Source organism: Serinus canaria, chromosome 11, assembly GCF_022539315.1.
Source record: "Serinus canaria isolate serCan28SL12 chromosome 11, serCan2020, whole genome shotgun sequence".
Lineage (NCBI taxonomy): Eukaryota > Metazoa > Chordata > Aves > Passeriformes > Fringillidae > Serinus > Serinus canaria.
In genome coordinates, this window is record NC_066325.1 from 5,146,890 (window position 1) to 5,161,203 (window position 14,314).

General features: G+C 41.2%; 1 protein-coding gene across 10 annotated transcripts in view; it reads left to right on the forward strand.

Moving 5' to 3' along the window:
- ANKRD27 (ankyrin repeat domain 27) overlaps positions 1-14,204 on the forward strand; it is a 53,756-nt gene extending 39,552 nt beyond the window's left edge. For 5 of the 10 annotated variants that reach the window (XM_009090819.4, XM_018914520.3, XM_018914517.3 and 2 more), the window contains exons 21-29: positions 2,124-2,168; positions 4,948-5,070; positions 6,906-7,103; positions 8,133-8,252; positions 8,728-8,889; positions 9,711-9,819; positions 10,219-10,300; positions 10,830-10,902; positions 12,555-14,204. In XM_009090819.4, the coding sequence (XP_009089067.1) occupies positions 2,124-2,168; positions 4,948-5,070; positions 6,906-7,103; positions 8,133-8,252; positions 8,728-8,889; positions 9,711-9,819; positions 10,219-10,300; positions 10,830-10,902; positions 12,555-12,821 (1,179 nt within the window). In that variant the 3' untranslated portion in view covers positions 12,822-14,204. The other 5 variants (XM_050979114.1, XM_050979113.1, XM_050979115.1 and 2 more) reach the window with 5 other exon arrangements.
- Positions 14,205-14,314: the final 110 nt, after the last annotated feature.

Sequence of the window (14,314 nt, forward strand, 5' to 3'; positions counted from 1 at the left end):
ATTTAAAGCAAGGTTCTGTTCCATGGAAGAGTGAGAAAACAAACTGGAAAGATGGGGAAGTGTATGTAGCAGACATTTTACCCTGAGTACTCTTAATAAATTATCTATAAGCTGCATAACAAATGTAGCACTGCTGGGGCCTGAGACAGCTTTTAGTACTTTAAGAAAGTTGTTATTTTTGGATAGAAATTATCAGAGCTTGTGGGTGACTGCTATTACTGTTAGGCATCATGTATGGCAGAAGGTGACTCCTGAAAAATCCTTAAGACCTCTACATTCTCCAGTGACATTATTCTGTATGCTCAGGGGAAGTTTAGGGGAGGCACAGACCTCCCTAGTGTATATAGTCCATTTTTGCTGTATATATGGAGGGATTGGGATTCAGCCAAGTTCTGGAAGGCAGTTGACTCCAGACATCTATTTCCCCTCCTCAGTCAGTGCAGGGAAATTCACTTCAGAGAGGAGTTAATCTCAGACATGCTTAGTTTGACCTGAGTTGCACTCAGGTGTTATTTGTTGACTGTATTCTGTTCTGTAGGTACCAGAGAAGGAGTTTAAAAATCAAATGCCTGGCTGTGATTTAGACAGCTGACTTTTAGACATTCAAAGGTAGGAAAGAAAAATCAAAGAATCATAGATTCTGCCTGGAGTGACCAGTGTATGACTCCAAGGACCTTCATCCTGTATTAGAAAGGTGGTAATAAACCCAAACTTAGCAGTGTTTCTAAGAAGAGATAAAAATGGAGAGATTTAATTGGCCTCTGATCTTTCAGCTGTTTGTGTCCTGCTCTTCATCTAAAACCCTAAGAGATCAGAGCAGTGGAACACAAACTTCTCATTCTTCCTGGTTTGCCTTGCCAAACACCACTGTCACACTCAGCAAGGTGGTGATTTCCATATGAAGTCTGGAATGTGACTGAAGCTGTCACTCCATGACAGCTTGCAGGGTGTTCCTCACTATAGAAACAAGTGTGTTTGCCCATTAGCATCTTCAGTGGTTGTAGCACAGTGCTGGAATAATTTGCTATAATGCTAAAACAGACTTTCACAAAGCTTATTAAATGATTCTTGACACTCTGCAGAGCCAGGTGAATTGGCAGAGGACTGATGGACTCTCCCTGCCCTTTTGCTGGCTCCTTTCCCATTCTATCAGGCAGGATCTCAACTCCTTCATGTGAGAGTAGAGAATTAGAGAAGTGAAGAGACAAGTTAATCTCCTTCTCCTGCTTTCACAAGCAGCCTGAGGGCTCAGGGGAATGGCACCAGTGCTCTGTGAGCTCCTTCCACCTCTTCTTCCCTCACGTGTCTGTTCCTCCTGCAGAGCTGTAAATAGGCAAGCACCTTCCTTCCCCCAGCACTGCCCTCACCTTACACTAAAATGGGCTAATGCTGGTCCCAAAATGGACTCTGTAGTATTTATATCTTTCCAGATTTTAAGTAAGAAAACAAATTTCATACTTACAGTCAAATTAGATTTGTAAATGTTTGTTTTTAGCCCAGGATTAAACCAGTTATCTGCAGATGTAAAGGTAGCAATTGGAAAGCATCTTTTACATGTTAAACTGTAGTTTCTCAAATAGCTTTGTGTTCCTGTAATTACACTGTACACTGTAATTATAAGCACAGGAGTAGTGTGTTCAGGTTTTTGGGAGGCACTGGTACAATATGTTGGGAGCTGTGTGCTGGACAATGAGAGCAGCATAGAGCAGCTCAGCAAGAGTCCAGCCAGTGTTAGTGTATATTGGGGTGGGAATTTGCCTTGAGCAGGCATTTTTAACATTAGGTTTACACAGAAATGCACAGGGCAGCTGCTGCTGGAGCAGCATAATAATATAGATCAGCTTACATGGCTTTGTTTATGGGTGGGCCACATATCCTCAATTTAGGTAAGTACTGTTTAACTGAGCAAGTCAGAGATCATCATATGGCCCCAGGCATTGTGCAGATTCTCTGTTTCATAAAGGAGGGAGGTTTTTCCTTTAAAACTTTATCAATAAATATGAAATGGGCCAGCAGTAATCCTACTGCATGAGCTTAGGAGGTTAACAAAGGACACAGGATTTTCTGTGTTCTGCTTAATACCCATACCAACAAAGCAAATAAATAATTTTCTTCATACATAGGTGGAAAAACTCCTGAGAGCAGTTGCTGATGGAGATCTGGAAATGGTGAGTGTTGATGTGGCTGTTGAATATTACTGAATTTCATTTTATCTCATTCAAATTGAGGAAGTTACTTGTAAATAGTATCAAGTGGGGAATGCTTTGGGTAATAATCTCATGTAAAGAGTAAATTCAGGTGACACTACTCACAGAGATGTTATTTGTGGGGCACACAACAATGTGGAATTTGGATTTCACTTCAAATGTACAGCTGATGATATAATATTACTAATTTCAGAGGTGTTGTTCTGTAATTTGTGGTACTACCTGTCTTGACTATTCTTTTATTTAATATTGCCTTTATTCCTTAAAAAATGAGATACTTCGAATGTCATTCCAGTGTAGAATTGAAGATGAAAGAAATCTTTAGGAGTTTTGCTTTTGGAAATGTGTGTAAGGCTGTAGATTTCTTGATTTTTCTTGTAGGTCACAGAACAAAACCATAAAGCTGTGTGAGAATGCAGATTTGCTTTGCTGGGTGCATGTTCTGAAAAACTTGTTTGGGTTTGGTTTGTACCAGGAGTTACAAATGCCAATGAAGCCTCATAGAGTCATCAGAAAATAGAAAGCTCACGTCCCAAAATATGTGCCGTGTTGATACTGTTTCTCTCATGTTTTATTCCACTGAGATGATGGAAATAATTTATCTACTGATAGAGCAAAGAACTGTTCAGTTGTTGAGTACATATCATTATCCTACTTTACAATGTGACTTCATAGAAGTAATTATTTCCAAGCAGCCCTTAAGTCACTGTCCAACTTCCAGAAGCAGTACAGTGGTGATATTTGCCATTTTCCTGGCCAGTGGTAAATGTGCAAGTATTACAGTTCACTTTTCACCCACTTTGTGAAAATCTAGACTTCATCAAGAAAATACTGCTCAACAGATACCAGCAGTGAAAAGCATATAGGAAAAAAAGCATATAGAAATCCAGTCTGTGCATTCAGATAACAGAATCACCTTCTCTTTTGTGGCTTTACTTTCCTCATTGCTGAAGTTCATGTGAAGCTGTTCAGAAAAGGAGAATCATCCAGCTGGATGACAAAGGTTACAGATTGCATATCTATTAAAAAACCTCAAGCATTTAAAAACTCTGACCTTGTTTTGACAGCCTGAGGTCTGTCTGCATAGGAACAGCCACAGCAACCAGGTCATTAGGGCTGCTGGAGATGTTTGCTGTAACAGCCAACTGAGCTTTGCAAGGGGAGGCATTAAAAAAGTGCTGTGAAACTGGAAGATTTTAAAAAAAAAAAGATTATTATGGGATCGGTGTTGTCTCAGCATAGCTCCTGGATTTGGTGCTCTCCTACCCAGCCTGTCCAGGGGGAAGGATATGTGCAAATCTACCAGAGAAAAAACCAAATCTCTTGTCTGAAATAAGTGCTGGGGAGCAGCTGAAAGGGTGGAGTGAGGGTACAGAAACCCAGAGTGCTCAGCTGAGTATTCCAAAGTAACCCAGCAGTGTAAAGAACCTTTCAGCTGACAAGTTACCTGGTAAATGAGACTGGGCAACCTCCTGAGATGGTCCATTGTGTGTCTACTTGAAGGTACAGGTAATATTTTGACAAAAAATACCTTTAAACCACTGCACTGTAATTATAAAGAGATGAGCACAGGAGTAGTGTGTTCAGGTTTTTGGGAGGCACTGGCATCAATATCTTGGGAGCTGTGCACTGGATAATGAGAGCAGCAGTATTGGGCTGTGCCAGGAGGAGGAGGAAATCAATTGTGAGAGTCTTGGTGAGTCTGCAGGGAAAGGGGGAGTGAAGTGACAGTTCTTTTTATTTTAGACATGAACAAGTGTAGCAAGTAGTAAAGCTCTGCTGAGCTGGCCTTCCATAAACAGACAGGCTTGAGAGAATATTTCTTTTGTTCCAGAGAACAACATGGAGTTTGCAGGGAAAGCAATGTTCTGTAAAAACATCCCTTTTCAGGCTCAAATATGCTGTTATTCAGAATCAGGTGTAGGGCCCTTCCTGGCTTCCCAGGATTTGTTGTAGCTGCATGTGTTTAAGTGGATAGGACATGGATGTGTTGTTGTCCCAGAGCTCAGTGGTGAGGAGCAGAACCTGTGACAAGTGTGAGAGTAAACAGAGTGGGGGGAATGTCTCAGAAATCCCACTGTCCCCATTCCCTTGGACTAGCAGCTGTGGAGCTCTTGCCTTGGTCCAGTAGTAATGGAGACTTAATGCAATCACTGCTAATTCTAAAATGTTTTAATGAAATTAGATTAATGAATTTCAAGGCAAAAATGTACTGCTTAAACAGCTTTTATTTTGCTGAATGAAATGTAATGTAAAATCTAAATACCCTAAGCATCACTGCAGGTTGCACATGAATGCCCTGAGCCCTAAGACTTCACTGAAGGGCCTCACTCTCAAAAATGAGGCACTGCAAATTGAGGAAAAAGTGAAACTGTCCAACTCCTAAGTTTAAAGCAAAAGAGGAAGCAAAATTCACATTGATAGGAGCTGGCACAAATCATCTGAGCTGAAAGGTTGTGGAGTGTTTGAGAGTGGGTGAGCACTGCAGTTGTGATTAGGCAGCAGGCAGTCATTTATAATTCACTTCACTGTACTTGGAGAACTTCCTCACTGCTTTGTCAACAATAACCCTTGATTTTTTAATTTGGCCTGTGGGCAGCTGATGGCAGGAGGTAGCTGTGTGCTCTCCCTGAGAGACACAAAAGTGTGTGTTTGTCAAATCTGACTTGTCCACATGTGCAGATCTGTTAGGACATGGAACTTTGGGACTCTATAAAGAAGGATGTGCTTTTTATTCCAGGTCCGTTATCTCTTGGAATGGGTGGAAGAAGACTTGGAAGATGAGGATGACACAGCCAGTACATCAAAACCAGAATTCTGCCATCCATTATGCCAGTGCTCAAAATGTGGGCCAGCACAAAAGGTTAGAATATTTATTCTGTAAAAAGAATAATTTAAATTCTTGTAATGTAAGTTTTAACTCCAGGGAAATAGCATTCATATTGCCCAGCACCTCTGTCTCTCTTCTAAAAATAAATTATATACAGATCTTCACACTTCATCTGATTGTATGAAATTGTTCTTTTTTAATGGAATTGTTGAAAATTTTGGATACAGGAATGATGTTCATGGACTTGCACAATGTGTAATGGATTGAGAAAGCTTCACAGTTTGCTTTTAGGATATGTGGAGTGCTGTCAGGAAGGTTTGGGCCACTTTGAATAAACATTCATTCTTTTCTAAGCCTCTGGTTCTTCTTAGTTTACACTGCTACTGGCACAGCATATCTACTTACCTGTTAGTAATCAGTTCAGCAAGGAATACCTGCTAATCCCAGAATCCATGTAATGCTGATAAAGTCTTTTTTTAATTGCATGGCATCTTTTCTACAAGCCATATCTAAATCCTCTTCAGAGATCTGAACTAATTACAAAGACTTTCTTTACAGTTACAAATATTTCCTTCCCCCTAAATTACCACACACTGTAGAATAGAATGAGGCTTTAAAATACACTCTTTGAATGGTTTTTTTGGTTTGTTGTTTTTTGCTTGGGGTTTGTGGGTGGGTTTTTTGTTGGGGTTTGTTTTTTTTTTTTTTTTGTGTGTGTGTGTATGTGATTCTGGTTTGGGTTTTTTGTTGTTGTTGTTTTACATAAGGAACAATCCCAGCTTTTTGGAAATAGAAATTCCATAACTTGCCTTCCAGGAGGTGTCTGAAGGGGTGCATGACTGGGTAAATCATTGCAAAAACAAACCTAAGTACAAAATTTCAGTTGATTGGCTGCTTTGGGGTTAACAGCACTGTGAGATGGATTAATTTTTGAATTCCCCACTACCACCACACCCTTATTTTGTGCAGGCTTAGAGTGTGCTGTTGTCCTTGAAGGCTTCATATTCATACCTTTGTGCTTTGTTCTCTGGTAAGGGCTGTCCCTGTGCCCTCAGGGACAGCCCTTACCCCGTGTGCTAAAGATGCCAGAGCTGGAGTCCATAAAGCTCATTTTATTTCTGACAGGGAGGGGAATGGCATCTGCTGTGGAATTTACCTGTCTGCTGAATGAGAAGAAGGAACTTGTTAGTTAATCCAAACCCCTGTGCTAGGCAGGCACACGTTGAAAGCACAGGATGAAAGGCTGTGCACCACTGTAAATGTCAGGCAGGCACAGTTTGCAAGAGGAGTGAAAGAGGATGTTCTGTACAGCTGGGCAAACTGTCCTCCAGGTGCTTTCCTTATCCTGACTCCCCAGGGCAGTCTGTTCTCTGGGCCGCTCTTGCTTCCAGGTGAATTAAATTAATTTTAGTTTGTATCCTTATTACCCCAAGCTTCATGTAGCATTGAGGTGTTTATTGTCTGTTTCAAAGAGCATAAATATTTGTGTAAATCAAAGTAACTCATTACACTGCCTCATATCCAGTATGAGCATCCTAACAGCAGTATAACAACATTCAGTTTTACTTCTGTCTCAAACTGTGCTGCTTTAGCCTCTTTTTAGTACCATGAATACTTTGCCTGGAGGTAAATGAATACTCTCCATGAAGGTATCACGTTGGAAGAAAAGAGATAACAATAAAAGTAATTTTCTGTTGAAAATTACCAAGCTGCTCTGCTTCACTGACTTTTTCTGAAGGCCTCAAATTAGACTCCAGCAGAATTTCTTGTAATGCCCATCTGCCCATTTTATATAAACTTAGCAGGTATTTGGCTATTTCATTAATAAAAACAAAGATGATAGTTTGATTGTGTGTTTTCCTCAACAGAAGTTTTCCAAGATCAGTGCCAACGGGCTGGGGGTGAATGTTTCCAACCAGGATGGTTTCACCCCCCTGCACATGGCTGCTCTGCACGGGCACGGCGAGCTGGCATCGCTGCTGCTGCGCCACGGCGCCAGTGCCAGCGCCAGGAACACCCAGCTGGCAGCACCCCTGCACCTGGCCTGCCAGAGGGGACACTCCCAGGTAACCCTGCCTGGCACAAAGCTCCCTGGCACCACGGAAAGCTGCCTGGGGAAATCAGCAACCAGACTGAGCCAGGAGCAGAGAACATGAGTTTGGCGGTTCTGGATTTTGTTTTCACTGTCTAAAATCTCCAGATGGAAAGGGAAACTTGGAGCTGAAATTGTTTCAGCAGACACCTTTTCTTTATAAAAGCATCTATGACTTATATATATAAGCATACATGACTTAAAATACTGGTTTAATGAAAGTAGTGCAAAAACCTTCTGTTGTATTTCAAACATCCCTTGTGCAGCTGAATCCTCTGTGTACATTCCTCTGTACCTTCTTCTCTGGGTTATATTTGTGTCTTCAGTAGCCACAGTAGGAAATAGTTACTGTAGATTCAACTCCGTACTTAGATCATGAGCTGATGCAGCTTTGAGGCAGCAGATAACTCACCCCTCACTTCAAGTCAGGGAAGCAGAGGTAGTGAAGGAGAAGCATGAGCCCATGGGGGAGGGTGTAAATACAGGAGGGAGAGTAAATGAGACAGGAAAATAACAAACGTGAAAAAGAAGGGGCAAAAAGGCAAATGGAAAGATGCAGAAAAGCAGAAAATTGGGAAAATTAGAAAAGCGGAAAATTATTTAAAAATAAGGAGCTGAAGACTGCTGGAGGGAAAAGAAGAGGATTTTGAAAGTGATAGGAAGACAAAGTACTAGAGAAGCAAGAAAAACTCAGAGTTGTAGGTTAATTCATGGAATAGTTGTAAATTAGTTCATGGGGTAATTACAGTATAAGGAACTCCTTCCAAGTGTTGTGATGAGTTTGGAAAAGGGTGCTGCTGCTGTGGTGGTTTGGTTTTGATGTTTTATTAAGTTATTGGCTATATTTGTTTTTCACACACCTTGAGTTTTATTTTCTGGTCTTTCTTGTAGTTGCTTACATTTTTCTTTTTAAAAGTGGGTGTAAAAATATGAAAATTAGTTTCATACTCAGTAACTCAGTACTCCTACTCAGTAAGACTGAAGTTGTTACTTCTTTCAATAGGTGGTAAAGTGTCTGATGGATTACAATGCTAAACAAAATAAAAAGGATATATATGGAAATACTCCCTTGATTTATGCATGCTTGAATGGTCACTATGAGACTGCTGCCCTGCTGCTGCAGGTAAGATACTGCAGACAGAGTGTTCTGCTGGTATTTCTCATGTGAAACCTGTGCTTACCCAGTACTCAGGATCAGTATTTTTAGTCTGTCAAAAAATACTGGGGGAAAGAAATAAGAGTTTTTGTTAACCTACTCCTTTCAATCCCACCCCTTCACAGATGTTAATTAGATAAATATTACCTTGCTATTGTACAGGTAGCTGTTTTTATGGAAGTGTTACGTGGCAGGTGGCAGGTTTTCTCTCCTGGGACTCTATCACATAGGGTTGGGGGTTTCTTAAGTATCTCTAGAGCTTGGAATATGTAATAGATATATGCAAAACCAAAATGAGCTGATCCATGAAACTGTGGCCGGGGGATGGAGCATTAATGTGGCCAGGTGGGTTCTTGTGGCTCTGGTGGTGCAGCTGCCCCAGGCCCTGTGCAGCTCTGGGGCTGCTGCTCCTTTCTAACTGTGATCTCCCTTTGCTGTGCAGCACGGAGCCTCCGTGAACCTCTCCAACAGCAAGGGCAGCACCGCCCTGCACGAGGCCGTGGCAGGCAGGAGCGAGGCGCTGGTGGCGTTGCTGCTGCAGCACGGGGCCCTGCGGCACCTGCGCAACGAGCGCGGCTGCACCCCCGCCGACTGTGCCGAGCCCGTGAGTCTGCACGGCCTGCCGAGGCTGCCAGGGCAGGGCTGGGCAGGGGGCAAAGAGCCCTGAGCTGGCACAGCAGGGCTGCACACTCTGAGCTGCACCCAGCCCTTAGCGGGGCTATAAACGCTGAGATGCCCGTTCCTTGTGCAGCCCAGCGATGGTTCCGGTGGCCTGTGAAACCCGGTTGTGTTTCTAGAATAAGTTATCCTTGACTAAAAGGACGAATCTAGAAAGAGTGGGATCACAGACCTAAATAAAATATACATTAAAATCCTCTGTAATGGCAGAGGGAGCAGAAGTTGGATGTAAGCAAATAAAACACCTTGCACTAATCAGTTGCACCGGCAGCAACGTTCCTTGTCCCACCCGTTATCTTCTGCCCTTCAAGGCTTTTGATTCCTTTTATCCTGCAATAGATCACTCTGACCTTCCCCTTTATTAATAGCAATAACATTATATGTCATATTAAATGATACAGAATTATTTCACTCTTTAAAGGACTCCTTAATGTGCTTAAATGGCCTCTGAGATATAGCTTAATGACCACAAAATTCTGTACTGAATCAATTTTGGTGTGTATGTTACCATTTAAACTGAAATTGGCTTAACCATAAGTAATACAGCTTAAAATAAGAGGTCAGGACTCCATCATCATCACTGCCTTACAGTGTAACTTGCAGAACACTGTTTTTGTCCCTACTCAGAATGATATAAGTTTGTTTTTATAATAAGCATTAATTAACACACTCTGCACAGACTGAAATACTAAAATGTACTTTTGTTTTTCTTTAATAATGGTGAAAATGGAAACTCTCAAAATCAAGAATTCAAACATCATGAAGTTGCTGGAAGCAGCACCAAGCTATGTTCCCCCATCAGCAGAGGGAGAGAAGGAGAGTGAGCAGCATGTCACTGGCAAGATAAGGAAAAAAGGTACCTTTGATATTTCCACTGGTATGAAAGAAAAATCACAATTAATCACAGCGTGCTGACACCTAAAAGTGAGAATAGTTCTTTCAAATATTTTGAATAGTTCTAAAAGAGCAATAGAAGATATGAGTAATACTAATGAAGAGGTGGTTCAGCATCTGTGTGTTAATTCAAGTTGGTAATTCAGGGCCTCAGAGTCCAGAATTACAGTCTCTTCAGAAGTTTGGCCAGTTGTTTTATCTGAGGAAGAATGGTTACTTCTGCAATTTAGAAGTTTTTAAAATTTCCAAAGATAATTCACTACTCTAATTCAAGTTGGCACAGTTATAGTTTTATGTTCAATTTAAAATCCTAAGTGAGACTCAGTTGTAATTTTAGCTGCCTGTTCTTTTAAACCCCCAGTGCATCCTAAGCCCTGTGAGGAAGCTGATGATCCCATAAGCAGACAACTTCAGCTGGTCCAATCAATTAACAGATTTAACAAGTAAGCAGAGAAGCTTGCTCAGAGTGGGTTTGTTGTTTCCCATAATCAAAGGAGAAGTGCAGCTGCTAACAAAGGCCCAGAGTGGGTCAGGGCTGGTTACACATGACACGGTGCTGTGCCAGTGGATGTTAATCCTCAGGGCTGCCAGAGTCACATCCCCAGGCAGATATTCTGGGCATGACAAGCTCACTGGGGTGGAGAGGGAGGGCTTGAAAATGTATCTAAAATTGGGATTGCACTAATACTTGGTGTACCATCAGTTAAGCATTTCAGAGACAGACTGCTTAAAAATACTGTAGTGATGTTCAGTTCTTGGTTGGGTTTTGCTCAGTATTTTTTTAAGTCCTAATGTCTGTTCCATAGTAAAATAGAGGGAATGCAAGTAGGCTGCAGTTCTGGGAAGGTGTTGTCAGGGAGCTGCCTGTATCTGGTGAGACAGTTCCACCTTGTGGAGCTTCTGAGAGAGGCTTTTATGAAAGGCTTATGTGAAGACATTTAATTTCTTTGATTTCTTTAAAATTTTCTTTAGAGAAAAACACTTACGGAGAACAATAACAAGAGATAAAAGCGTCCCTAATTTTGACTATCACTTATTGCATCAGGTAAGTGGAAATACTTGCTCAGATTGTTCTTATATTATAGCAAATATGTTTGTTTGCTCTGCTACTGCTCTGGGTACATGTAAGAGGAAGTTTACTAGTGGTGGTCATTGAATCACAGAAGTTCTGACCTGTTTGCCAAATTTCATCATTGTTCAAACTTCAGTGGTGCTTCTATGACACCTCTTGAACATTCTTTTAAATATCTTAAGCCTCTTACTGCAGGTTTCATCTCTGTTTTCTCTTCTGTGTCCTGTCCAGCAAAACCTAGAACTGAAAAACTCTGCAGCTTCTTGGAGCTCTTGCTTTGGCAAGAGAGATGTTTTTCAGTAGATTGAAATTGGGGTTTGCTTTGTAAGAGGAGATGTTTGCAAGGGTGACAGCAAACTGCATGTTGCATTGTCATTGTCTTCTGCCTCCTTTACACTGGCTTTGACTCTCATTGCATCTTCTGCTAGGCCATTTCAGAACACTAAATCAATGAAAAATGACCTGTCCAAAACAAAACAGTTTTTACCAGGTTTGTCCAGCAGCTGCCCATCATTAGCCTGACACAGCTTGGAAATGCAGACTCTGCAGCTCATGTCCTTCTGGAAAATGGGATTCTCTTCCTACAGCCCTTAGAAGACTGAATATTTGCCAAAAGCCTTGAGATCACTAAATTAATTCTATAAAGCTAATATTTTATTAATTCTTTCTAAATTATAATATTCCACTACTTAACCTGGGATTTACATTTTATAACTGTGGATCACTGAAGGCAGTCTGTAATTTCAGTACAAGAGTGTCAGAAAACTAATATGTGACCCTGATACACTCCAGCCCTGTTCTGTGGTTGTGAGTTCATACAGCTGTAGCTGAACTAATTCATGAGTCTCTACAGCTCTGAATTGTTAGTGGATTTAAATGCTAGTGGATTTAAATAAACTCTGTCTGCAGCTTTTTCAAGTTTGTTGCCAGTCTTGAAAAAGACCTTTTTTTCAGCAAAAAAGCTACTTTCTCCTTTTTTTCTTGTCTTAGAAGATCTGTCATTAGCATGCTTGCTTTCTCTTTATTTCTTCTGGTTATTTTAACATTTGCAGAGTGGCCAGTAATCCATGCCAGCCCCCCACTCTGTACAGCAAAAACAGGAGCTGGAAATGGAAGATATGAATAGTTGGAATGACCAGAAGGAGGCACTAGGGGGTGGGGAGGGCCTGTGTCTCTTCCCTGACAGGTGACCTCTGGAAGCAGGGAAAAAAAGTGCCTTTGCCTTCAGCAGTACCTGGGTGACCCTGGCTGTTACTACTTCCACTTTTCTTAATAGCAAAAGAAATGGCTGTTAATTTCAAGTGCATTGAGACTTGCATTACAACTGGTGTTCAGAAAAGTTGGGATGCTGTTGTGATAGTGAGCTGAAAATAAGTTTTGGAATGTCTGTTATGTTTCCAGGTCTGGTACTGATGTGTGTGTAGCCTGGAGGAGGCTGGCCTCTTGTTTTCTCATATGTAGCCCAAATATAATTACTCTCTTACAAAGTATGCTATTTTAATCTTGGCTGTGTTCTCAGTGTCATGAAATTCACGTGATAATAATGTCCAAGAAACAATATAATAATGTTCCTTCTTAATGAAAAAAGCAGATGCTTTTAATGTACCATTTCTCTCTCCTCACAGATGGCTATTAAAAGCTTTGATAAAAGCAAATTAAAATCTGTTGGAATGCTGCAGCAGAGCACAGGTCAGGTGACTGACTCGGGGTGCAGTGGTGAGTTTGTGGAAGATGATGACAGGGCAGCTCCTCCCCGCAGTAAATTACTGCAGCGCAGACACACGGTCAATGTGCCACTGCCAGCAGAGGGCAGCGACAGCGGCTCCTGCAGCCCTGCAGCGCCAGGGCTGCCACAGGCACCGGACTGGCAGGGCTCAGGTTCACACCCCTGAAGGGAAGCACGGATTTGAAGCCCAGAGCTGAGGAAGTTGGTGGTGTGAATTTCAGTAGCCCTTCACTGTGTGTTACTGTCGGTGACATTGGCACACCCCAGTTCAGAGCACACAGGCTCTGCAGTAGAGCTGGAATGTTCTGGCACCCTGGAGCCCGACTCCTTTGTTCATATTGGGGGTGACCACACAGTCAGATCATTACTGATCTCACTAACAGGGACGTAACGAGCTAAAGGCAGCAAAATTACTTTCCTATTCTATTCAGCACTTATTAAAAAGTTCTATTTAACAGTAAACCAAATGAAACCCTGTATTGTATTTTTCAGCCACCCACTTTGTTTTAAAAGTCTTTGAATAATTTTTGCATTTTCAGTTTTTATCACTACATTCAGAATTAAATATAAATATATTTATATATATAAAAAGATATATTGAATAACAAGGTATTTATTGCCAGAGGTAATTGAAATGTCTCTATTTTTATTGAAATGTTACAAACCATTATAGTATATATTTCTGTGTATTTCAATAGTCCATAACATCTGCATTACTAATGTGAAGGGATGTAACCCTTGCTAATATCTCAGCAATGCTCCCCTGTACTGGAGCTGCAAGATCAAGTTCTTACAGAGGAGCCAAGATACTGGGGAAAAAGTGGAGAGCCCTGGACAAAGGGCTTGCTGTTCACAGCCTAATAAAAAAGCAGAAGCAAGCAGAGGTGCTGCTTGTGTTTTATTGTAGCATGCATTTAAGTTGCTTTTCCCCTCCTCTAAAGGAAGGAATGCAAAAATGCACAATTACTCATTATTCTGATCCTGGACAACATCCACAGACTAAACTGCTTCAGAGCCTGCTCTGGACTGCTATTAAAAAGGTGAAATTGCCATTATCAAAGGTACTTCTCACATCAGTAAGCACTGGCTGGAAAAGGCCAAATCCTGCCCCATTCCCAGGGGTGATCAGTGAAGAATTGAAAGCTCACAGGGAACTACCAAGTGGCTGCTTAGATTTGAAGTTCATTTTTTACTGTTCGGTTATGGGAGGCAAAGCTGTAAATAGCACAAGCCAGGTTTTGCAGTGCACTATTTTTTTATTCTTGGCTCATCACATCCAGCTTGCATTTTATTTCATGAACTGTTTGTATAAGTAATTATTTTAACTGTGGTAATAGTAAACTACCTGGCAAAATACAAAGCTGGAAGATAGAGTGCTGGGTTTTTCAGATAACTTTTTAATCTAAGAGGTAAAATGTCAAATGACATTTGGGTTTGAGGGTAATGTGTTTATTTTTCTAATAATTTATGAGTTCATCTGATTTTCTGATGTGCCTTGGATTTGTGCCAAATGATGGAAAGAAAAAACTAGTAAAAGAACTCTTGAAAATGCTGTTTCCTTTGAGTGCTTTTGTCCAGGCATTGAGTCTATTACAGATTTTCTTGCTTGGTTTTGTAGGCATTTGAAGACTTTATCCTGTGTTTACTCCTGGACTTTCC